At 37.7% G+C, this 26,848-nt stretch overlaps 1 protein-coding gene and 1 non-coding gene across 3 annotated transcripts; both read left to right on the forward strand.

Moving 5' to 3' along the window:
• Positions 1-6,230: 6,230 nt before the first annotated feature.
• On the forward strand, positions 6,231-10,969 carry LOC130967448 (protein tesmin/TSO1-like CXC 5). 2 transcript variants are annotated; one of them, XR_009081338.1, is made up of 9 exons: positions 6,231-7,143; positions 7,603-7,710; positions 7,829-8,006; positions 8,371-8,724; positions 8,858-8,958; positions 9,032-9,126; positions 9,667-10,086; positions 10,266-10,546; positions 10,791-10,969. XR_009081338.1 is itself a non-coding variant. In XM_057892302.1 (8 exons), exons 1-8 carry the CDS (start codon positions 6,818-6,820, stop codon positions 10,484-10,486), a joined length of 1,803 nt encoding a protein of 600 aa, XP_057748285.1. In that variant the 5' UTR covers positions 6,232-6,817; the 3' UTR covers positions 10,487-10,758. The 2 variants fall into 2 exon arrangements, 1 of the variants encoding a protein (XP_057748285.1); XM_057892302.1 differs by lacking the exon at positions 10,791-10,969 and having other exon boundaries at positions 6,232-7,143; positions 10,266-10,758.
• A 15,548-nt stretch (positions 10,970-26,517) lies between these two features.
• Positions 26,518-26,625, forward strand: LOC130972501 (small nucleolar RNA R71). Its single transcript, XR_009083664.1, has one exon. It is a non-coding gene; the product is annotated as a small nucleolar RNA R71 (small nucleolar RNA).
• Positions 26,626-26,848: the final 223 nt, after the last annotated feature.

The raw sequence follows: 26,848 nt of genomic DNA on the forward strand, positions 1-26,848 counted from the left end.
TCGAGAAGGAGGGTTGAATCTATGCCCTTCTTTTAATCTTGAATAATAATACCTCAAACCAGAATTTAAAAATGTGCTTCTATTTAGATTGCGAGATGGATTATGCAGAAGAAAATTTTATTTTGTCTCATAAATCATGAAAAATAAATCAGAGCAAGAAAGAAGAAAAAGATGACTCAACCATGTATCCTAATTCAGTTGCCTTGTGCAATGCAACCTACATCCAGTCTCCACCACAACAATGATAAAATTGTTACTATCTTTTTAAGTATTACATACACCAATTTCCAAGAATTCAACCTAAACCTATCAGGGATAAGCCAAGCTTCAACATAAGCTTGACTTGACTAGGTTACCTCCTAGGCTTTTAACACACTAAGTGCTCACCCAACTTAGCAAGGGATACCTCAGATACAAGATACAAAACAGAAATATAACCAAAGGAGATCTGAAATAAATCTTGACTTTTCTCTCCAAGTATCTCTCTTAGCCTTTTCTCTCAATGGCTTTTTTTTAATGCCTCTTTTATATGCCTTTTTCCTCTGAATAGAAACAAAGAAAGATACAACATACAAACAGAATAATCAATGATAAATTATGAAGGAGATGATGTTGAATAGCTCAAACTCTATATGCTTAACCTAGCTTTTGAACTCTCAAATGTTACCATTCATCTTGGCGGAATGCTCCATTTTGTGAAGGTGCAATATTTCCAAGACTTCAAGCTTCAATTTGTGAGGTTTCTCTCTTCTCTGATTTGGGTTCTCTCTCCTGTATCATAACTGAAGTTGATTTTTCTTTCTGTATGGAGCGAGGTTGCCAAGGCTAGGGCTTACTTTTCAAAGTTAGCTCTTTGATTCTTGAACCAGCTGAGATCTTCACTTTCTTTTCTTTACTCAAACCCAAAAATAGGGATTTGAAATCAGAGGTAAGCAATGCAGTGAGTAGATTGACATCAGCGAGTTCATTGGTAATAGATCTTCAATGGGTTTGATAAATCAAAACTATTAATCTAGTGCTTTGGTCCCAAGTTTCAATATTAGCCTTTGATTCACAGTAGATTAAAGTAACCTCCGCTTTTTCCATATTACTCGAAATAGTTGTGCAGAGAAGAAAGTGAGATCAACAAGTAATTTACTTGCTTGTTTATGGAAATATTTTACCTTTTTCTTCTTGACTTGAACATTTGCTTTCACTTCAATCTTAATTTGACATAGTCATTAAAGATTTTTTTTTCTTTCTTCCTTTTTGGTGCTTAAGAGAAAAGTGTTTTCTCTTCCTTCTTAGTGCCATACCCAAATCATAACATCACCATCAGCTAGAAACTATTCTATCCATGAAGGCATTAGGCTGGTGCTTGCATTTGATGCTTTTATCTAAGTCTTCATACAATATGCTGCTTGCTCTTTATATTAGGCCGCACTAATGATTTTTTACTTGGGCCTGCAACATTTAAACCACTCATAAAAAATACATTTGGGTTATCAACCTAACTAAAGTATATTTGTCATCACCAAAAATGTTATTATTATTTTTTAAATTCAACAACACTAAATTAAATTTAACAACTATAGTATATAAGTAAATAGAATATTAGTAATTGAGTTAGAAAAAGCCTGCAATACTCCCTAGGAGCACTATATAACTTCAGATCATAACCCATATCATGTCCTCTCTATGTTCCTTCTATTTGGCCACTCGTCACGATCTCTATCATGCCATCACATTTCTACATGTATAGAAAATTTAATACTTCTACACCATACAACTCATCTCATCATTAAATCTATGCTAAATTTAAAAGTAAGACTCGTAATGGATATAGTTTGGTAGTGTAACACTCTACCACACAAAGCTTTACGCCTAGGACGTAAATCAAAGGTGACGAGGCACTACGACCTCTAAAAATAAAATACATATAAATATAACAAGGATATTATATCTAGGAGCCTTGAAAAGAAGTTAAACGAAATACAAACAGGAATGTGCACCACTCACGATCGGATAAACGTAGAAAGATAGGTAAGGTCAAACAAAAAAAGGATAATGTATATATAAGATCAGAGTTTCCAAAAATACAATTAACAAGCTCTAGGCTCGGCCTATGATGCAAAGGCCAACCAGAGTATACATATATATATATATATAACCTAAAATATATGACAAAACACCTATTTCTCCAAGTCTGCCTCTAAGAGGGACAAAACATAATATATACAGGGTGGAGAATCTATATACATATATACAAGGCATAAAATAAAATACAATAACCCCGAAATAATCAACTTCGCTTGCAAAGGGAACTCCAGACGCTCACCGAGGTGCATCTCGACCTACATCTAAAAAACGATAACATACCGGTTCTCAGCATAGTAATGGTGTCCACATAAATAATATATAAGGTCTCGGAAAAGCTAGAAACAATCCTAGAATTCCAACACTCAGAATTAAACTTGTGAATAAGCTAAAGTAGTTTTTGGTATTATACTCTAAGGCTTCCAAGTTATAACTCAAATTCTAGCTTAACCCTTCAATTCCTGCTTCCTCCAACCCTTCGAACTCCGGTGGTACTACCCTCGTCACTCCTCCGCCAGACAAGAGACCTCTCAGTTGCACAGACAAACAATACAGGCAAGGAAAATACAAATAGAATGCAGTTACATTAGGTAGAACATATAGCAAATAAGCATAGTTAATCAAATAGGCAAACCTAAGAATGCACGCTCAAACAAATACATATGATGTATGCCTGCCCTATAGCTGATGAGTTTCATCTGTCAATTATAAATCCAAACCCGACATGTCCAGTAGCTAACCATAGACAGAACACCAAACATGGAGCAAGTGGGACCAAACGGTAACCTTTGCATCTTACCCGCATACCCGGAGCAGGGGACAACCTCACCACTGCCTCTTACCCAAGCGGTGTTACAGTTCTCGACCCGGAGCTAGCGACGACAAAACTCAACCCTTGCATTTTATCCGGAGTCTCGAACTCTCCAGAGCAAGTGGATAACACCACTACATCTTACCCGGCTTATTGACTCTTACCCAGAGCAAGTGAAAAAGACCACTGCATCCTACCCGGAGCGAGTGGAGATGCAGTGGACAATGCCACTGCCTCTTACTCGGTCACGTATACCTCATTACCATTCAATTCATTCACTCAGTCAATTACAATTCATCAGTATCATCAATATTGCATTATTCTCAAAATTGTCTCATTCATTACTTTCATCATCTCATCAAATCAAACATCCCCTTCTTCAACTCCTCCGATACCAATTCTATCTTCTTCCACTCATTAACCTTTACTTTGTAACCCAAAACCTCACTAATAAACCTTAAACAGAACTTTTAGAGTGTTGAAAAATCAGAGGAATGATTGATAGTACAAAAACAATGAATTTTTATCAAAATAGTGATTTCGGAGGTTTATAGGCTTATCAGAAACGTCAAACGGTCAAAATTAGAGTTTTTGGGTAAAACAGGATGTTGTGTATATGCATCATTGCTGTGTGTACTCATGCAACAAAGTGACTTTCCCTTCTTGTGCGTACGCATCGCTGTGTGCGTAAGCACATTTGCAAAATCCTCACGCACACCCCCTTGTATGTACGTACATACACACACACACACCAGAATTCATGGTTTTCTACAACTTAGAAAATTTTAGTTTTTGTTATATGACTTCCGATATCCATAACTTTCTCTAAAAAAAATTCATTTTCCACAAATTTTATATCGTTATAAAGCTCTTGAAATTATCTTTAATTTGAAATAGATTTCATTCAAATCAAAAATCCAAGACTCAAGTTATAGATCGGCGAAGTTCATTAAAAATCAAATTTTTTCCCAAAAGTTCAAAACCTCTATTTTCCAATATTTCATTCTCAAACCAAAATTTCTCAACACAAAATAACCCAAATTCCAACCAAAATCCTTCCATACCCTTATCACCCCCTCTCAACGTATCAATGTTCAATTCTATCAATTTTAATCCAACAAATTCATAATCAAACAACATTATTTATAAATAAACAATTAATTATTATCATTATTATTTATAATCAATATCAAAACTCATCAACAATCAATGATTTGCCACATTCTCATTATATGCTCAACATTCACATTCAATATCCTCATTAATCATCATCAAATCACCAATCATCAACCCATTTCAAGACAACTCAATATTTTCATTAAAATTACTAACTCATAACATACAAACATGCTTCAACCTATCTTATGGTCATCTAGCCTACGTTTTCACACGACATTATACATTATCTACGAGAAACCAAAATCATACCTTTGTCGATTTCTCCCTAACGCCAAAGCACCACAAATATACCCGTTCCTCAAGTGTCCAAAGTCCCAAAGCCTCTCCAAACAAAATTTCAGCCATCAAGACCCAAATCCAAGCTTTTAATACCACCAATTAGCCTCCAAAACTCATGATTTCAATCTAATACTATATAAATATCACTAAATCAACATAAAGTTTGTTATACCAACAATTACACAAGGGTTAGAGAATTTCCACCTTACCAACGGAGGTTTGGAACAAGACTCGACAAGTCCACAAAGTTAATTTGATCCTAAATACCAAAATTACACAAAATCTCAACACCAAAGCTAAATAAATTTTGAATTCAAGGGTTGGACAACTGAGAATGAGAATGAGGATTACCAACAATTTTGTTCGGTGGGTTTTGTAGAGTTCGACACAGTAATTGTGTGACCGCAAACGATGTAGCGATCAGAACTTCGAATAAAAAACTGTGTGGCTTTGAAACTCAATCAAGGGTTTGGTTATGGTTTTTTCTCCCTCCTTGTGTCTTCAGCGTGAAACCCATATGAATTGGGAAAGAAGAAGAGCTGAAGCTCTTCATTAAAGGCTATTGGGTTGGGCATTGCGCCCGTTGTGGGCCCAGTTCGTTTGGTTTGACTCGTTTCGCCTAATTTTAAGTTAAATTTTTTGAAATTATTGTCAAAATTTATATTTTAATTATTTTTACCATTCTAACTTATTAAATTTAATTTTTTAATTTTTAAATAATAATAAATTTATTAACTCATTATTTACTAATTACTCAAAATTTATAAAAAAAAATTTAGGTACAACTTCTAACTCTATTCACAAATTTTTTTTTCTTAAATTCAATCTTACTCTATTTACGAATTTAAATTTTTTTAGTTTGAACACTATCTGTACTTTAAAATTCTCCAACTGACCCTATCAACAAAATATTAATTTATTTTCAATCAAACAAAATATTTAATGTATAATCAATTGTTTGTTTTATTAGAAAACTAGAAATGCACATTCACAATAAAAAAACAGAATACATTTTATATATATTCAATTTCCTATTTTATTAAAAAACTAGAAATGCACATTCACACTCAGAAACAAAATACATTTACATATAATCAATTAAATATTTACACACGCTAAAAATACAGATTCAATGGTAAGGGTAAGTTGGGTAGGATTAGTACCAAACTCGAACTTTATTCTATCCACAGTTCAATTGCTCCACTTCCAATTTCATAGTAAATCAGACTATCAATCTTAAACTCTTCTTTCAATTTCAAATTGTTGCAAGATTATCATCGCTCATCTCCCAACTCAAATACAACATTACATCGTCATCGAAAATTATTTATGTATTATTAGCAACTAAAATGTCTAAGTGGCATGGAATACTTATACATAAGTGTCTTAATTCGAATCTCTTCTCAATCAATCTACTCCGCAATCATTAAGGGTCGGATTGTAAACTCCCTCCTGTCAAATTGAAACGGATTGAATAACGGGATATGCAGATAGTAATGCCAGACCTTCCATAGTAACCAAAGTTTATTTACTGAAATCGATCATAGAAGAGGTCGAGAGCAAGTTTGACCATAAAAATATTTGCTCTCCGAAGTCAACAATTTTTTCACTGGGACCTCCTCTATTTTAGCGCCAAATACTCTCTCTCTTCTGAACGCGTTTCTCTTTAATCCCGAAGTGAAATTCCCTGTCTTTAACCGCAGCGGTGATACGCATAGCCAGCATCTATCACTGCATCTGCACGAGGGAATTGTACACGTGGCCCATGGAAGGTGGTCGCAACACACGAGTCAATGCTTCTAATGAGGGTTTCGTCGAACGGCTGCAAAGGTGAGATGAGCAATGCTTCTATGAATTTGAACCGAACGATGCATGCTTTAACCAAGGGCCGCACGATGAAGATGGCATGCGGATCCGGCCGTTGAATATTTACAAAAATTGAATTTCAAAAGCTTTGGTAGAGAGAGGGAGCAGAGCAAGCAAGAGGGGAGGGCGAAGCCGAACATCAAAAAGGTCCCTTCACTTCTCTTTCTCTCTCTTTCTCTCTCCATTTCTCATCTCTTGGTTGAGTTGAGTTCAGCTTCAGCACTTATCTTCCCCTCTTCTTTGTGCGGTTCCCTCAACCGCTCTCTGAGTCTCTGTCTCTTTCTGTGTGGTTCCTCGGGTTCTGCGTTGCTATCCGGATCCAAGTCACTTGAATTGTGCCCACTATTCTTCGAGCTTGGGGTCTTGGCTACCGAGCTGCTCAATCGCGTGTATTTTTGCGCTTTATTTATTTTTCGAGACTTTGGAATGGGTTTTGGATCTGGATGTCAGCCAATTTCAGCTGATTTTTGTTGATTCTGAGGGAATCATCGTTGCTCCAACCTCTGCTTTCTTTCTTCTTGATTATCCAAGTATTGAGAAAGGAATTCGGAACTCCCCGTGAATTCTTAACATTTCTAATTTTTTTTCTTTTAGTATTTATATGTGATGGGGGAAGGAGAAGGAGGTGATTGCGCTTTGAGAAATGTGGCATCGGATGCACCTACGGTGCCGGTGCCGGTGCCGCCGTCGGATATTCCCGCCAAGAAGCTTGCAAGGCAGCTTGATTTCACCGGCTTAGCCGGGATGCCGGGCGGCGCGCCATTTCCAGAGCACTCGCAGTTGCGGCAGCAACAGCAACAACAGCTTCAGCCGCAAGTGGTGGCACAGTCACAGTCACAGTCACGGTCACATCCGCAGACAATGACGCAGCCGATGCTAATGATGCCGATGCCGCATCCGCCGCAGGCGCCACGCCTTTCAACGAGGGTTGGGTGAGTTCTAACTGTTTTAGTCTTCTGAGTTTTGACAACATCAATTTTGAAATTGCTCTTTTTCTTGCTTTAGTTTAAAACCGAAAAATTGTGGCCTTTGTTACTTCATGTTCATTACTCGCTTTCCCTCCTTCTGGATAGGGTTGGTTCAAAATTATTAGTCAGTCTTTTCCTTAACACCGTTCTCCCTCTATTATTCTTCGCTTCAACTCTATTAACAACTTATTTCTTTCTTGCAAACGATATATTCTTTTATTTCTTTGCCTACTGTAATTTCCATTTCGGTTTCTGTGTTTTTTTGTGGTTGGGAAACCAGATATGAATAATCTAGTAGATAGTGAGGGTTTAATTTATGCCCTTGAGTTCAAATCTTTGCTAATTTAGATTATTTTTCTTTACATGAAAACTTAGCTAAAATGATTTAATCTTCATTCTTCAACCAACATCTATTGTATTCAGTAAATCAGAATCTCCAAAACCAAGATCAAGGACCAATTTTGAAACAAAAGAAGCTACTCCAAAGAAGCAAAAGCAATGCAATTGTATACACTCAAAGTGCTTAAAGCTGTAAGTATAATCCCCTTTCACTCTCTCTGCTCTTGATATTGCACTGGTGCAGCTTATTGGCTAGCTACCAGCCTGCAATTAAAAACTGTGATACTAACATTCAAAGTATCGTGAGCAGATATTGTGAATGTTTTGCATCGGGAATATACTGTGATGGTTGCAACTGTGTAAATTGTTACAACAATGTTGATAATGAAGCAGCCAGACGAGAAGCTGTTGGAGCTACCTTAGAACGTAATCCAAATGCATTTAGGCCAAAGATTGCGAGCAGCCCTCATGGACCACATGACAACAGGGTATGTTGGTTTAACTATTTCAATGGTTAGTGTTGTGTGCCATGTTCTTGACTTCTCCCCCCTCTAATTTTAAGTATTGATTGATGATATGGTCTTTGTTAGAGTCTCACACTGCCCAGAGATAAGACTTGAAAAGCCTTTAAGTTTGGGTATCCTCACCTCATGAGCTAGTCTTTGGAGTTGAGTTAGGCTCACTCAAATATAATGTGATATTGAAACCTATTTTGTATTTTTTATTTGGGCCACCCCAAATGTTATAGGTTTGTATCATAAACTGTGTTGAATTTTTATTTTGTATATTTATTAATTTCTTATGCTCTAAAGTTTTCTTATTTCTCTATTTGTGAACTTCAAAATAATGTAGGAGGATGCTGGCGAAGTTGTTATATTGGGAAAGCACAATAAGGGATGTCATTGTAAAAAGTCTGGTTGCCTCAAGAAGTACTGCGAGTGTTTCCAAGCCAACATTCTTTGTTCCGAAAATTGTAAATGCATGGATTGCAAGAATTTTGAGGGAAGTGAAGAGAGACAAGCATTGTTCCATGGAGATCAAAATATCAACATGACATATATTCAGCAAGCAGCAAATGCTGCAATAACTGGTGCTGTCGGTTCCTCTGGCTTTTCATCACCGCCAGTATCAAAGAAAAGAAAAGGTCAGGAACTCTCTTTTGTGCCAACAGCCAAGGATCCATCCATTGGAAAGCTAGGAAAACAGGTAGAACTTTATCATAGTATGAGAAGCAGCAGAGACTTTTTCTTGTTAAAAAAAATGAAAAAAAAAAAGAAGTTGCTCTCGAATTTTATATACTTACAACCTTATAACTAAATATTTTCTTAATGTTCACCAGGCAAACCATGTCAAAGGTCCTTTACCCTCCTCCTCCTTTTCTCCTGCCCCTAGTACTCATGTTGGACCTGCAACATTAGGTCCTTCAAAATTTATATACAGGTAGGGATAGTTATATTCATGAATGAAGATGCTTGTAATCAATTTAGTTATTAACTTAGATTATTTTTTGAAGGTCTGTATTGGCAGACATACTACAACCAGAGCACTTGAAGGAGCTTTGTTCAGTCCTAGTGCTACTATCTGGACAAGCTGCGAAGACAGTAACAGGTAAGTTGTCATTTAAGTCACGATACGAATTTTCCTGACAGGTTTTGAAAGACCGTTGTATTTTCTTTCATCTTTTTTGTGTGTAGATTGATATTAAATTTGAAGAGGAATCTCTTCACTTTCCTGCTAGAAGTCGGAGTAGTTCCATATAATCAGTTAGCATCAATTATATATGGGCCAAATCTGTGTTTACAAATTGAATTTTGTTAAAATGGTTGCTCTAAATTCAACTACAACTGAATAACAAAAGGTTTTTAATCACTACAGGGTTCAGAATGTTTATTCACCACCCTCAATTGCCAAATAAAAACAGCAAGATAACTGGTTCTGTTATTTACTGAAAATTTCAGTAGTAAATTCACCAGTAAATATGGTCCCTGGTATTATTATATGTAGACTTTGAACTAAAGTTTGTGGGCTAGAGCGTGCTAAGTTTCTGCTCAATTGGTGCTTCTTGTTATTTACCAAATGATATGAGAATGGTCAATGCAAATTATTGATTAATTTCCTCTCACCAACTACCGTTATTATTTTAACCAGACCAGAAAAATATAATGCACAAACATATAGAAGATCAGACAGAAACTTCCCTTGCTTCTTCAACTCAACAACAGTTACCAAGCCAAACGGGAACTAATGTTGAGAAAGCTACGTCTGGTGATTGTTCAAGTGAGAACCGAATAGATAAGGTCAGCCCAGATAATTCTAGTTCAGACGGTGTTGGTGTCCTCAAAGGGAGGCCAATGTCTCCTGGAACTTTAGCATTAATGTGCGATGAGCATGATACAATGTTCATGACTGCTGTCTCTCCTAGTGAGCCAGTTTCTCACACTTGTAACATATCTTCTCAATTGCCTTGTGGACAAAAAATGACTGAGTTATATGCAGAGCAAGAAAAGATTGTTTTGACAAAGTTCAGAGATTTTCTTAATAGAGTTATCACTATGGGAGAAATAAACGGTAAGTTAATATTAGGGAAAAAGGAATTATTAACTTATTGTGGTGGAGACTATTGAAATATTCTAATTTTCTGAAGTGGAGAATATATATTCATATTAATTTATAGATTGAATATTATCTCTGCTTTTCATTACCTATTTTTATCGTTAGAAGTGGCTAATCTAAATTCCCATGAACAGAAACAAAATATTCTTCATTAGCCAGAAGTGAATTGGAGAGTAGGGACCCAGTTGTCAATGGCACTGAAAATGCTAGAACTGAGACAGTAGATGAAGGAGCCACTAAAATTGGTGTTGCCAAAGCTGTTGTTCATCCTCTGGCGACAAGTAGGAATTTGACTAATTCAATATCTTTGGTCCATAGTAATCTTGTTCCTGAAAATGGTGAAAAAGAGGTATGAAAGGAATCTAACTTACAAGGATGAAGGATGTCCAGAAAATACCATTAGAAGTATTTTGAGGTATGCTAGAACTTGTGTAATATAAATGTCATTCTTCTTTTTCTAACTTAGCTTTGTAGGACTGTAGGTGTCAAGCATACAGGCAGGCCATTGATTTTTAACCAGGATCAATTTTTGTTTTTATCAATTTCTTTCTTTTCTTATCCATTCATATATAACTGAATTAATTATTTAATTAGAATCAATATAGCTTGTGAATTCCAGACTTTTAATTTCATATTTAACTTATTTGTTTTCATTTTAGGGCTTTTCTGGGCTTTGTTCATTTGTTATTGTTCAAATGTTAGAGCCTTACAGTTTGGCCTACAGCACACTATAAGTGCGGTTTTGTTACGTACAGTTCAACCGATCTTGTATTATCTATTTTGTTTCATATAATTATGTAGTTGTATTCTCTGAACTCTCAAGATATAAAATGATGTATTGCCTACAATCCTTGCATTTAAATTTTAGCTATGCACTCCTACAATAACTGACTCTACCTTGAGTCGTTGACCTCTTATTTCTTATTTCTTTCCTTTAAAAAAAAAATAATTGAAATCGACCAACCTTCAAATATTTACCTAGGAACAAGTTACTGAGATTTTTTACGCAATTGCGGGATATGTAATAAGAGGGAAAAATTCTTTTGACATGTCAACTACTTTTAGAATATTTCTAAAGTTTATGCTAATTTTAATTGTTTCACTTGTATTCTTTTAGGGGTCTGATTGTTATGCTTCACTAATTTTTTATATATAATTTTTTAGATAATTGTGCATTTAGTTATATATTACTGATAATTTACTCATAACTGTTCGAGTGAAAAAATGATATATCTAAAACTTAATGTTTCTGAAAATATATTATACAGTATTATTATTGTTAGAGCAATAGACATATTACAGATTACATACTCAACACTATATATCAATTTGCACCAACAGCATAAATTAATTCATTTTTTTTTACAATTTTAGATCAGTTTTTAACTTTTCAATAGCAGTATTAATTTTAGTTATTGACCCTTTATATTAAATGAAGGGATTCACACTTGCGATTTTTTTTCTTATAATCGGTTAGTTAAACTGAAATAACTGAAAATTGGTCTTTTAACGGATTCAATTATGATAAAAATTATTTAACAAAAAATTGATAAAAAAACCGATCAAGTCTGTAATTAATTGGTGAATTGCGTGAACCGGAATGGTTTTCGAGGGTGTAACCAGTCTGCTGAAATACTCTAAACGGCGTAGTTTTATAATTTACAAATATTTGAAATCAGTAACCCACGGACGCTAAACCCACTCCAATTCTCACCCGAGGAATTTTTTCTAAAATAAAATAAAAAAATTATTTTTAAAAATTTTATTTTTTAACTTTTGTAAATACGATTATTTTTTCCAAAGTTCACGCACTCTCGGGCGAACTCTATAATTTTTTTAGAGTTCGCCTAATTCCGGCGATCTCCACTTTAAATTCTAAAAAAAATGACTAACTCAAATTCTTAAACTTCACCATGGACAATAACAACCATTATCATCATCTCTAAAATACATAAGAATTAGGAATACACAAGAGTATACAAAAATAAGTCATATTTTTATTGGAAAAATAATGGTTTTTTTTTTACTTTGTAATGGAAAAAAAAATCCTTGTTGTCTATGTATTTTTGTGTACTCTACGTACTCTTGGATACCATGATAATAGTTTAAAAATTTGAGTTTCGTGGGTTTTGAAAAGAAAAATTAAAATGAAGTTAGTTAGCTGAGGGGTTAGGCGAACTCGCCCTAAGGGCTTGTTTGAGTGCTTTTAAAAAACAATCTTTTTTCGAGTTATCTTATTTTAAAATATCTTATGGAAAAGTAAAAATAATTTTATATTTGGATATCTCATACAAAAATATCTTTTTATCTATAAATTATATTTGGGTATAACAATATAAAAGTACTTTTTTGTTTATTTATTATATGAAAAACATCTCTTTTTTTTAAGAAAAAAGATCTTTTAAAAAAATATAAATTACAGCTTCTCAAAATAGTTTTTTTTTCTAGTGTTTTTACTTTTACTAGAAATTTATCAAATATGCATTTTTTTTAATCAAGATAATAGCTAGGGGTGGCAATGGGTAGGGTAGGGTTTGGAGCCAATCCTAACCCTACGCGCGGGTTGAGAATATTCCAACCCTAACCCTACCCGCTCTTAACCTGCGGGTACCCGACCCTACCCACGGATTACAAAAAAGATGCAACATTATTATATAACTTGATAATAATTTAAAATAGAACTAACTTTTATGTAAAAAAAATATATTATTAAATTATCAATTAATGGTCTTTTTTTTAATGACTAAGGATCTTTTGCATTTAGTGAGAGGTCTTTGATTCAACATCCACTTGAAATGTATTTTTATATAAGTATATGACATATACATACATAGGGTGCGGGTTGAGGTTCAATCCACACCCTACCCGACTTGCATGAATACCCTACCCTACCCGCTGCGGATCGGGTTGACAACCCTACCCGACCGGGTGGGATCGGATTGGGTACCCGCGGGTAGGGTACGTGTTGCCACCCCTAATAATAGCACCCAAACAAGCACTAAATCAAAAAAAAAAATCGTATTCAGATAATTAAAGTTAAAAAATCAGATATGAAAAAATAATTATTTTTATTTTATTTCTGAAAAAAGAGAACCAAAGAAGAGAGAGTAGCCACTCACCCTGCCTTCTCCATCGTCGAACTACTCTCCGTCGACCAGCTCTACAGTCACCGGCGTCGCTCGCTGTCGTCGTCGCCTCATTTCTGCTCGCGATCGCCATGCCGCACTTGTCTTTTGTACAGCAAGACTTTCAAGGCTACAGTTGCAGTCCTTTTTTGGGCCCTTGCCTTAAAAAAATCAACTCCATCTCTCCCCCTTCTTCTTTTTCCCAATAAGACTTCATCTATATCTATATAGTATGCACATTCGCATCACCACCCTCTTTTCTCTTTACTTTCTGCTTTTCTTCTTTACACTTAGGTAGCGTTTGTTTTCGGAGATAGGATACAGAGACATGGACAACACATTTTTAAAAAGTGTTTAGAAGTAAAGACATGGACAATGAACACATTATTTTTGAGACCGTTTTTTATACTTTTGTATCCACTCTTTTATGAAGGATAACGATAGACACGAAATTTGGAAGAGAGATACGGACATTTTTTATGAATTTTTTTCTTTTTGTCCATAGATATTTTTTATTATTACATTGTTACCCCTTCTTATTTTTCCTAATTTGCGTTGTTCTTAGAAACGTACTTTCTTCTCCATGTTTATTTTTTTTTATAGAATTTTTATTGGGTTGGATAATTTATTCCTTCTTATCGTTCTTACTTCAATATCATGTTAAACTTGTATTATATTATTTGATTTATAATAAAAATAATAACAAAAATAATTAGTCTTAAAATTTTTGAAAGATAAATATTATCAAAAGTAAAATTGATCTTTTAAAATATTAAAAAATAATTTATAAGTTGTAATTGATTTTATATAATTTAAAAAAAAATTTGAAAAGAAAAATTAATTTTTAGATAAAAAAATTTGGTTTTCTAAATAAAAATAGATTTTTATGTGCAAAAACTATTTTTTTTTCATGTAAAAATGGATTCTTTTTTAAAACTGATTTTTTATTTAAAATTAATTTAACTTATTAACCTAAACAAATTTTTTTATTAATCAAACTCAGATTTATTTTTTTGTTAATTTTTGCCATATGTATTCCTACATATTATAATAAATTTAAAAATAAAATAATTATATTTATAAATTTTATTTTAATATAAATATTATTATATAATTTTTTATTAAAATTTTTTGCTCCTTCAAACATTTTTTTTTTCAAGTTCTACTCTCATTCTCTATTAAATTAGTTTGTACTTGATGTAGAAAATTTGGAATCATATGGCTATTTTAGTCATTTCATATAATATTTTAGTCTTGTCCATGTGTATCTAAACATAATACTGGACATTACATTAGTGTCTTGTACATACACAATACACAAAGAATAATTTTTAATGTCTCCGTCATGTTGTTTCTGTCTCAGTGTCATGTTCTGTTCTATCTTTAAAAACAAACGCTACCTTAGGGGTGGCAACACTACTCGAATCCGCGGGTACCCACCCCGCCCCTACCTGTTTGGAGCGGGTAATTACCCGCCCCGCTGGGACAGGTTTTAACAGGGTGGGTTCTTGGGCGGGACGGGGCGGGGTCGGGTTTAGGTTAAACCCGTCCTGGTATATATATATATATATATATATATAATGATTAATAATATTGTATCATATTTGATCCGACCGTTACACATCCAATGTCATAATTCGGCATTATCTATGATAACTCGGCATTATTCACGTTATTACTTGGAAAACTGACGTTATAGTTCGGCAATTCAAAATAATATCAATGGATATCTGGTGCACGAAATTGTGATCACTACTTTTCACAACTCAAATAATCCCGGTAATGAATCCAAAAACTTGGTGTTCAATACCATGGCATAAACACAACTTCGCACAACTAACCAGCAAGTGCACTGGGTCGTCCAAGTAATAAACCTTACGCGAGTAAGGGTCGATCCCACGGAGATTGTTGGTATGAAGCAAGCTATGGTCACCTTGTAAATCTTAGTCAGGCAGACTCAAATGGTTATGGATGATATATGAATAAAACATAAAGATAAAGATAGAGATACTTATGCAATTCATTGGTGAGAACTTCAGATAAGCGAATGGAGATGCTTTGTCCCTTCCGTCTCTCTGCTTTCCTACTGTCTTCATCCAATCCTTCTTACTCCTTTCCATGGCAAGCTGTATGTAGGGTTTCACCGTTGTCAGTGGCTACCTCCCGTCCTCTCAGTGGAAATGTTTAACGCACCCTGTCACGGCACGGCTATCCAGCTGTCGGTTCTCGATCATGTCGGAATAGAATCCAGTGATTCTTTTGCGTCTGTCACTAACGCCCCACAATCGCGAGTTTGAAGCTCGTCACAGTCATTCAATCATTGAATCCTACTCAGAATACCACAGACAAGGTTTAGACCTTCCGGATTCTCTTGAATGCCGCCATCAATTCTAGCTTATACCATGAAGATTCCGGTTAAAGAACCCAAGAGATAAACATTAGAGCCTTGTTTGCTTGTAGAACGGAGGTGGTTGTCAGTCACGCGTTCATAAGTGAGAATGATGATGAGCGTCACATAATCATCACATTCATCAAGTTCTTGAGTGCGAATGAATATCTTAGAATAAGAATAAGATTGAATTGAATAGAAGAACAATAGTAATTGCATTAATACTCGAGGTACAGCAGAGCTCCACACCTTAATCTATAGTGTGTAGAAACTCCACCATTGAAAATATATAAGAACAAGGTCTAGGCATGGCCAAATGGCCAGCCCCATGATCTAAGATAGCATAAGACTAAAGATAGCTGGTGCGCGAAATTGTGATCACTACACAACTTTGCACAACTAACCAGCAAGTGCACTGGGTCGTCCAAGTAATACCTTACGTGAGTAAGGGTCGATCCCACGGAGATTGTTGGTATGAAGCAAGCTATGGTCACCTTGTAAATCTTAGTCAGGCAGACTCAAATGGGTATAGTGATATACGAATAAAGCATAAAGATAAGGATAGAGGTACTTATGTAATTCATTGGTAGGAACTTCAGATAAGCGTATGAAGATGCCTTCCCTTCCGTCTCTCTGCTTTCCTACTGTCTTCATCCAATCCTTCTTACTCCTTTCCATGGCAAGCTTATGTAGGGTTTCACCGTTGTCAGTGGCTACCTCCCATCCTCTCAGTGAAAATGTTCCTATGCTCTGTCACAGCATATGGCTAATCAGCTGTCGGTTCTCGGTCAGGCCGGAATAGAATCCAGTGATTCTTTTGCGTCTGTCACTAACGCCCCGCCTGCTAGGAGTTTGAAGCACGTCACAGTCATTCAATCATTGAATCCTACTCAGAATACCACAGACAAGGTTAGACCTTCCGGATTCTCTTGAATGCCGCCATCAGTTCTCGCTTATACCACGAAGACTCTGATCTCACGGAATGGCTGGCTCGTTTGTCAGGCGAGCACTCGGTTGTCAGGCGATCAACCATGCATCGTGTATCAGGAATCCAAGAGATATTCACTAGAGCCTTGATTGCTTGTAGAACAAAAGTGGTTGTCAGTCACCTTGTTCATAGGTGAGAATGATGATGAGTGTCACGGATCATCACATTCATCAAGTTGAAGAACAAGTGATATCTTGGACAAAGAACAAGCGGAATTGAATAGAAGAACAATAGTAATTGCATTAATACTCGAGGTACAGCAGAGCTCCACACCTTAATCTATGGTGTGTAGAAACTCCACCGTTGAAAATACATAAGAACAAGGTCTAGGCATGGCCGAATGGCCAGCCTCCCAAAGTGAGTTCAATCATCAAAGCATGATCAAAAGCTCCCTAATACAATAGCAAAAGGTCCTACTTATAGAAAACTAGTAGCCTAGGGTGTACAGAGATGAGTAAATGACATAAAAATCCACTTCCGGGCCCACTTGGTGTGTGCTTGGGCTGAGCAATGAAGCAATTTCGTGTAGAGACTCTTCTTGGAGTTAAATGCCAGCTTTTATGCCAGTTTGGGCGTTTAACTCCCATTTAGGTGCCAGTTCCGGCGTTTAACGCTGGAATTTCTGAGGGTGACTTTGAACGCCGGTTTGGGCCATCAAATCTTGGGCAAAGTATGGACTATCATATATTGCTGGAAAGCCCAGGATGTCTACTTTCCAACGCCATTGAGAGCGCGCCAATTGGGCTTCTGTAGCTCCATAAAATCCACTTCGAGTGCAGGGAGGTCAGAATCCAACAGCATCTGCAGTCCTTTTCAGTCTCTGAATCAGATTTTTGCTCAGGTCCCTCAATTTCAGCCAGAAAATACCTGAAATCACAGAAAAACACACAAACTCATAGTAAAGTCCAGAAAAGTGAATTTTAACTAAAAACTAATAAAAATATACTAAAAACTAACTAGATCATACTAAAAACATACTAAAAACAATGCCAAAAAGGGTATAAATTATCCGCTCATCACAACACCAAACTTAAATTGTTGCTTGTCCCCAAGCAACTGAAAATAAAATAAGATAAAAAGAAGAGAATATACTATAGACTCCAAATTATCAATGAAACATAACTCCAAATTAGATGAGCGGGACTAGTAGCTTTTTGCCTCCGAACAGTTTTGGCATCTCACTTTATCCTTTGAAATTCAGAATGATTGGCTTCTTTAGGAACTCAGAATCCAGATAGTGTTATTGATTCTCCTAGTTAAGTATGATGATTCTTGAACACAACTACTTATTGAGTCTTGGTCGTGGCCCAAAGCACTCTGTCTTCCAGTATTACCACCGGATACATACATGCCACAGACACATAATTGGGTGAACCTTTTCAGATTGTGACTCAGCTTTGCTAGAGTCCCCAATTAGAGGTGTCCAGGGTTCTTAAGCACACTCTTTTTGCCTTGGATCACAACTTTATTTCTTTCTTTTTCTTTTCTTTTTATTTCTCCCTTTTTTTTCGTTTTTCTCCTTCTTTTTTTTTTGTATTCACTGCTTTTTCTTGCTTCAAGAATCATTTTTATGATTTTTCAGATCCTCAGTAACATGTCTCCTTTTTCATCATTCTTTCAAGAGCCAACAATTTTAACATTCATGAATAACAAATTCAAAAGACATATGCACTGTTCAAGCATACATTCAGAAAACAAAAAGTATTGTCACCACATCAAACTAATTAAGCTAGTTTTAAAGATGAATTCGAAATCCTGTACTTCTTGTTCTTTTGTGATAAAAACAGTTTTCATTTAAGAAATGTGATGGATTCATAGGACATTCATAACTTTAGGGCATAGACACTAAGACACTAATGATCATAAGACACAAACATAGACAAACATAAGCATGAAAATTTCGAAAAACAGGAAAATAAAGAACAAGGAGATTAAAGAACGGGTCCACCTTAGTGATGGCGGCTCTTTCTTCCTCTTGAAGATCCTATGGAGTGCTTGAGCTCCTCAATATCTCTTCCTTGTCTTTGTTGCTCCTCTCTCATGATTCTTTGATCTTCTCTAATTTCATGGAGAATGATGGAGTGTTCTTGATGCTCCACCCTTAGTTGTCCCATGTTGGAACTCAATTCTTCTAGGGAGGTGTTTAGTTGCTCCCAATAGTTTTGTGGAGGAAAGTGCATCCCTTGAGGCATCTCAGGGATCTCATGATGAGAGGGGTCTCTTGTTTGCTCCATCCTCTTCTTAGTAATGGGCTTGTCCTCATCAATAGGGGTGTCTCCCTCTATGTCAACTCCAACTGAATAACAGAGGTGACAAATGAGATGAGGGAAGGCTAACCTTGCCAAGGTAGAGGACTTGTCCGCCACCTTATAGAGTTCTTGGGCTATAACCTCATGAACTTCCACTTCTTCTCAAATCATGATGCTATGAATCATGATGGCCCGGTCTAGAGTAACTTCGGACCGGTTGCTAGTGGGAATGATTGAGCGTTGGATAAACTCCAACCATTCTCTAGCCACGGGTTTGAGGTCATGCCTTCTCAATTGAACCGGCTTCCCTCTTGAATCTCTCTTCCATTGGGCGCCCTATTCACATATGACTGTGAGAACTTGGTCCAACCTTTGATTAAAGTTGACCCTTCTAGTGTAAGGATGTTCATCTCCTTGCATCATGGGCAAATTGAATGCCAACCTTACACTTTCTGGACTAAAATCCAAGTATTTCCCCCGAACCATAGTAAGATAATTCTTTGGATCCGGTTCACACTTTGATCATGGTTCTTGGTGATCCATGCATTGGCATAGAACTCTTGAACCATCAAGACTCCGACTTGTTGAATGGGGTTGGTAAGGACTTCCCAACCTCTTCTTCGGATCTCATGTCGAATTTCTGGATATTCACTCTTTTTGAGTGAGAAAGGGACCTCGGGGATCACCTTCTTCAAGGCCACAACTTCATAGAAGTGGTCTTGATGCACCCTTGAGATGAATCTTTCCATCTCCCATGACTCGGAGGTGGAAGCTTTTGCCTTCCCTTTCCTCTTTCTAGAGGTTTCTCCGGCCTTGGATGCCATAAATGGTTATGGAAAAACGAAAAAGCAACGCTTTTACCACACCAAACTTAAAAGGTTTGCTCGTCCTCGAGCAAAAGAAGAAAGAAGAGAGTAGAAGAAGAAGAAATGAGGAAGAAGGGAATGGCTTTGTGTTCGGCTAAAGAGGGGAAGAAGTGGTGTTTAGGTTGTGTGAAAATGAAGGGGTGAAGAAGGGTTTATATAGGAGAGGGGAAAGGGTAAGGTTCGGTCAAGTGATGGTGGGTTTGGGAGGGAAAGTGGTTTGAATTTGAATGGTGAGGTAGGTGGGGTTTTATGAAGGATGGATGTGAGTGGTGAAGAGAAAGAAGGGATTTGATAGGTGAAGGGTTTTTGGGGAAGAGGTATGGAGGTGATTGGTGAATGGGTGAAGAAGAGAGAGGGAATGGTGGGGTTGGTGGGGATCCTGTGGGGTCCACAGATCCTGTGGTGTCAAGGAAAAGTCATCCCTGCACCAAATGGCATTCAAAATCACGTTTTGAGCCATTTCTGGCGTTAAACGCCGGGCTGGTGCCCTGGTCGGCGAAATTGTGAACTATACTTTTTCACAACTCTCATAATCCCTGGTAATGGCTCCAAAAACTTGGTGCGCTCAATACCATGGCATTACACAACTTCGCACAACTAACCAGCAAGTGCACTGGGTCGTCCAAGTAATAAACCTTACGTGAGTAAGGGTCGATCCCACGGAGATTGTTAGTATTGAAGCAAGCTATGGTCATCTTGTAAATCTTAGTCAGGCAAACTCAAATGTGTATGATGATGATGAACGAAAATAACATAAAAGATAAAGATAGTGATACTTATGTATATCATTGGTGTAAGAGCTTCAGACAAGTGTATGAAGATGCCTTCCCTTCCGTCTCTCTGCTTTCCTACAGCCTTCATCCAATCCTTTCTTACTCCTTTCCATGGCAAGCTCGTGTAGGGTCTCACTGTTGTCAGCAGCTACCTCCCGTCCGCGCAGTGAAAGCTAATGCAAAGCACTCTGTCACAGTGCTGCCAATCACCGGTTTGGTTCCCTCCCCTACCGGAATAACTCTTTTGCATTGTCACCAACGCCCAGTAGGTTACAGGTTTGAAGCACGTCACAGTCATTCAATCATTGAATCCTACTCAGAATACCACAGACAAGGTTAGACCTTCCGGATTCTCTTGAATGCTGCCATCAGTTCCTGCCTATACCACGAAGACTCTGATCTCACGGAATGGCTGGCTCGTTTGTCAGGCGAGCACTCGGTTGTCAGGCGATCAACCATGCATCGTGCAATCAGGAATCCAAGAGATATTCACTAAAGCCTCGAATGCTTGTAGAACAAGAATGGTTGTCAGTCACCTTGTTCATAGGTTGAAGAACAAGTGATATCTTGGTAAAAGAACAAGCGGAATTGAATGGAAGAACAATAGTAATTGCATTAATACTCGAGGTACAGCAGAGCTCCACACCCTTAATCTATGGTGTGTAGAAACTCCACCGTTGAAAATACATAAGCATAAGGTCCAGGCATGGCCGAATGGCCAGCCTCCCAAAGATCTAAGATAGCATAAAAGTGAAGATAGCTACCAAAGTCTGTCTAAAAGCTCCTTAATACAATAGTAAAAGGTCCTACTTATAGAAAACTAGTACATAGATGAGTAAATGACATAAAAATCCACTTCCGGGCCCACTTGGTGTGTGCTTGGGCTGAGCAATCAAGGAAATTCGTGTAGAGACCTTTTCTGGAGTTAAACGCCAGCTCCCATGCCAGTTTGGGCGTTTAACTCCAACTTTTATTCCTGTTCCGGCGTTTAACGCTGGAATTCCTGAGGCCGGATTGCTTCGCGGGTTTGGGCCATCAAATCTTGGACAAAGTATGGACTATTATATATTGCTGGAAAGCCCTGGATGTCTACTTTCCAACGCCGTTGAGAGCGCGCCAATTTGGCTTCTGTAACTCCAGAAAATCCACTTCGAGTGCAGGGAGGTCAGAATCCAACAGCATCTGCAGTCCTTTTTGGTCTCTGAATCAGATTTTTGCTCAGGTCCCTCAATTTCAGCCAGAAAATACCTGAAATCACAGAAAAACACACAAACTCATAGTAAAGTCCAGAAAAGTGAATTTTAAATAAAACTACTAAAATGTACTAAAATCTAACTAAAAGATATCAAAAACATACTAAAAACAATGCCAAAAAGTATACAAATTATCCGCTCATCACAACACCAAACTTAAATTGTTGCTTGTCCTCAAGCAACTGAAAATCAAATAAGATCAAAAGAAGAGAATATGCAATGAATTCCAAAAACATCTGTGAAGATCAGTATTAATTAGATGAGCGGGGCTTTTAACCTTCTGTCTCTGAACAGTTTTGGCATCTCAATCTATCCCTTGAAATTCAGAATGGTTGGCTTCTTTAGGAACTCAGAGTCCAGATAGTGTTAATGATTCTCCTAGTAAAGTATGATGATTCTTGAACATAGCTATTTATTGAGTCTTGGCTGTGGCCCAAAGCACTCTGTCTTCCAGTATTACCACCGGATACATACATGCCACAGACACATAATTGGGTGAACCTTTTCAGATTGTGACTCAGCTTTGCTAAAGTCCCCAATTAGAGGTGTCCAGGGTTCTTAAGCACACTCTTATTTGCCTTGGATCACAACTTTATTTCTTTTCTTTTTCTTTTTTTCTTTCTTTTTTTTTCGATTTTTTTTTTTTTCGGTTTTTTTTCTCTTTTTTTTTTTTTTTGAATAGCTTTTCTTGCTTCAAGAATCATTTTATTGATTTTTCAGATCCTCAGTAACATGTCTCCTTTTTCATCATTCTTTCAAGAGCCAACATTCATGAACCACAAATTCAAGATACATATGCACTGTTTATACATACATTCAGAGAACAAAAATATTGCCACCACATCAAAATAATTAAACTATTATAAAATTCAAAATTCATGCAATTCTTCCTTTTTCAATTAAGCACATTTTTATTCAAGAAAGGTGATGGATTCATAGGACATTCATAACTTTAAGGCATAGACACTAAGACACTAATGATCATAAGACACAAACATGGATAACATAAAGCATAAAATTCGAAAAACAAAGGAATAAAGAACAAGGAAATCAAGGAATGGGTCCACCTTAGTGATGGCGGCTCTTCCTTGCTTTTGAAGGTCCTATGGAGTGCTTGAGCTCCTCAATGTCTCTTCCTTGTCTTTGTTGCTCCTCCCTCATGATTCTTTGATCTTCTCTAATCTCATGAAGGATGATGGAGTGTTCTTGGTGCTCCACCCTTAGTTGTCCCATGTTGGAACTTAATTCTCCTAGGGAGGTGTTTAGTTGCTCCCAATAGTTTTGTGGAGGAAAGTTCATCCCTTGAGGAATCTCAGGGATTTCTTGATGAGAGGGGTCTCTTGTGTATTCCATCCTTTTCTTGGTGATGGGCTTGTCCTCATCAATGGAGATGTCACCCTCTATGTCAACTCCAACTGAATAACAGAGGTGACAAATGAGGTGAGAAAGGCTAACCTTGCCACAGTGGAGGTCTTGTCTGCCACTTTATAGAGTTCTTGAGCTATAACCTCATGAACCTCTATTTCCTCTCCAATCATGATACTATGGATCATGATGGCCCGGTCTATGGTAACTTCGGACCGGTTGCTAGTGGGAATGATTGAGCGTTGTATGAACTCTAACCATCCTCTAGCCACGGGCTTGAGGTCATGCCTTCTCAATTGGACCGGCTTTCCTCTTGAATCTTGCTTCCATTGTGCGCCTCTTCACATATGACTGTGAGGACTTGGTCCAACCTTTGATCAAAGTGACCCTTCTAGTGAAAGGGTGCTCATCTCCTTGCATCATAGGCAAGTTGAACGCCACCCTCACACTCTCCGGACTAAAATCCAAGTATTTCCCCGAACCATAGTAAGATAATTCTTTGGATTCGGGTTCACACTTTGGTCATGGTTCTTTGTGATCCATGCATTGGCATAGAACTCTTGAACCATCAAGATTCCAACTTGTTGAATGGGGTTGGTGAGAACTTCCCAACCTCTTCTTTGGATCTCATGGCGGATCTCCGATATTCACCCTTTTTGAGTAAAAAGGGGACTTCGGGGATCACCTTCTTCAAGGCCACAACTTCATAGAAGTGGTCTTGATGCACCTTTGAGAGGAATCTATCCATCTCCCATGACTCGGAGGTGGAAGCTTTTGCTTTCCCTTTCCTCTTTTTAGAGGTTTCTCCGGCCTTTGGTGCCATAATGGTTATGGAAAAACGAAAAAGCAACGCTTTTACCACACCAAACTTAAAATGTTTGCTCGTCCTCGAGCAAAAGAAGAAAGAAGGGAGTAGAAGAAGAAGAAATGAGGAAGAAGGGAGATGGTAGTGTATTCGGTCAAGGAGGGGGAGAAATGGTGTTTAGGTTGTGTGAAAATGAAGGGGTAAAGAGGGGTATATATAGGAAAGAGGGGGATGAGGGTTCGGCCATTTGAGGGTGGGTTTGGGAGGGAAAGTGGTTTGAATTCGAAGGGTGAGGTTGGTGGGGTTTTTTGAAGGATGGATGTGAGTGGTGAAGAGAAAGATGGGATTTGATAGGTGAGGGGTTTTTGGGGAAGAGGTATTGAGGTGATTGGTGAATGGGGGAAGAAGAGAGAGAGTGATGGTAGGGTCCTGTGGGGTCCACAGATCCTGTAGTGTCAAGGAAAAGTCATCCCTGCACCATATGTTGCTCAAAACCACGTTTTGAGGCATTTCTGGCGTTAAACGCCGGGCTGGTGCCCATTCCTGGCGTTTAACGCCAGGTTCTTGCCCTTTACTGGCGTTTAACGCCAGTCTGATGCCCTTTTCTGGCGTTAAACGCCCAGAAAGGTGCCAGACTGGGCGTTAAACGCCCAACTGCTAGGCTGACTGGCGTTTGAACGCCAGCAGCATCTTCCTCCAGGGTGTGCTGTTTTTCTTCCTGTTTTTCATTTTGTTTTGCTTTTTTCATTGTTTTTGTGACTTCTTATGATCATCACCTACAAAAAAGATAAAATAACAAAAGAAAATAATTAATTATAAAACATTGGGTTGCCTCCCAACAAGCGCTTCTTTAGTGTCATTAGCTTGACAGAGGACTCCCATGGAGCCTCAGAAACACTCAGAACCTTGTTGAAACCTCCCAACACCAAACTTTAGAGTTTGAATGTGGGGTTTCAACACCAAACTTAGATTTTGGTTGTGGCCTCCCAACACCAAACTTAGAGTTTGACTGTGGGGGCTCTGCTTGGCTCTGTTTTGAGAGAAGCTCTTCATGCTTCTTCTCCATGATGATAGAGGGATATCCTTGGGCCTTAAACACCATGGATTCTTTATTCACTTGAATGATCAACTCTCCTCTATCAACATCAATCACAGCCTTTGCTGTGGCTAGGAATGGTCTGCCAAGGATAATGGATTCATCCATGCACTTCCCAGTCTCTAGGACTATGAAATCAGTAGGAATGTAATGGTTTTCAACCTTAACCAGAACATCCTCTACAAGTCCATGGGCTTGTTTTCTTGAGTTGTCTGCCATTTCTAGTGAGATTTTTGCAGCTTGCACCTCAAAGATCCCTAATTTCTCCATTACAGAGAGGGCATGAGGTTTACACTTGACCCTAAGTCACACAAGGCCTTCTTGAAGGTCTGGTGCCTATGGTACAAGGTATAGAAAACTTCCCAGGATCCTGCCTCTTTTGAGGCAGTTTCTGCCTAGACAGGTCATCCAGTTCTTTGGTGAGCAAGGGAGGTTCATCTTCCCAAGTCTCATTTCCAAATAACTTGTCATTTAGCTTCATGATTGCTCCAAGGTATTTAGCAACTTGCTCTTCAGTGACATACTCATCCTCTTCAGAGGAAGAATACTCATCAGAGCTCATGAAAGGCAGTAGCAAGTCCAAGGGAATCTCTATGGTCTCAGTCTGAGCCTCAGATTCCCAAGGTTCCTCATTGGGGAACTCATTAGAGGCCAGTGGACGTCCAGTGAGGCCTTCCTCAGTGGCGTTCACTGCCTCTTCTTCCTCCCAGAATTCGGCCATGTTTATGGCTTTGCACTCTCCTTTTGGATTTTCTTCAGTGTTGCTTGGGAGAGTGCTTGGAGGAAGTTCAGTAATTTTCTTGCTCAGCTGACCCACTTGTCCTTCCAAATTCCTAATGGAAGATCTAGTTTCAGTCATGAAACTTTGAGTGGTTTTGATCAGATCAGAGACCATGGTTGCTAAGTCAGAATTATTCTTCTTAGAGCTCTCTGTCTGTTGCTGAGAAGATGATGGAAAAGGCTTGCCATTGTTAAACCTGTTTCTTCCACCATTGTTATTGAAACCTTGTTGAGGTCTCTCGTGATTCTTCCATGAAAGATTTGGGTGATTTCTCCATGAAGAATTATAGGTGTTACCATAGGGTTCTCCTAGGTAATTTACCTCTTCCATGGAAGGGTTCTCAGGATCATAAGCTTCTTCCTCAGATGAAGCTTCCTTAGTACTGTTTGGTGCATTTTGCATTCCAGACAGACTTTGAGAAATCAAATTGACTTGTTGAGTCAATATTTTATTCTGGGCCAAAATGGCATTCAGAGTGTCAATATCAAGAACTCCTTTCTTCTGACTAGTCCCATTGTTCACAGGATTTCTTTCAGAAGTGTACATGAATTGGTTATTTGCAACCATTTCAATCAGTTCTTGAGCTTCAGTAGGCGTCTTCTTCAGATGAAGAGATCCTCCTGCAGAGCTATCCAAGGACATCTTAGATAGTTCAGAGAGACCATCATAGAAAATACCTATGATGCTCCATTCAGAAAGCATGTCAGAAGGACATTTTCTGATTAATTGTTTGTATCTTTCCCAAGCTTCATAGAGGGATTCTCCATCCTTTTGTCTAAAGGTTTGGACTTCCACTCTAAGCTTACTCCATCTTTGTGGTGGAAAGAACTTTGCCAAGAAGGCATTGACTAGCTTTCCCATGAGTCCAGGCTTTCTTTAGGTTGAGAGTCCAACCATATTCTAGCTCTGTCTCTTACAGCAAAAGGGAATAGCATCAGTCTATAGACTTCAGGGTCAACCCCATTAGTCTTGACTGTGTCACAGATTTGCAAGAATTCAGCTAAAAACTGATGAGGATCTTCCATTG

This window comes from Arachis stenosperma, chromosome 3, assembly GCF_014773155.1.
Source record: "Arachis stenosperma cultivar V10309 chromosome 3, arast.V10309.gnm1.PFL2, whole genome shotgun sequence".
Lineage (NCBI taxonomy): Eukaryota > Viridiplantae > Streptophyta > Magnoliopsida > Fabales > Fabaceae > Arachis > Arachis stenosperma.

Excerpts from the sequence above, each read along its gene's own strand:
- LOC130967448 (XM_057892302.1), top strand. The coding sequence starts at position 6,818 with ATGGGGGAAGGAGAAGGAGGTGATTGCGCTTTGAGAAATGTGGCATCG. Across the intron at positions 7,144-7,602 it reads CGCCTTTCAACGAGGGTTGG|TAAATCAGAATCTCCAAAAC; the intron begins GTGAGTTCTAAC and ends TATTGTATTCAG. Across the intron at positions 10,087-10,265 it reads CACTATGGGAGAAATAAACG|AAACAAAATATTCTTCATTA; the intron begins GTAAGTTAATAT and ends TCCCATGAACAG.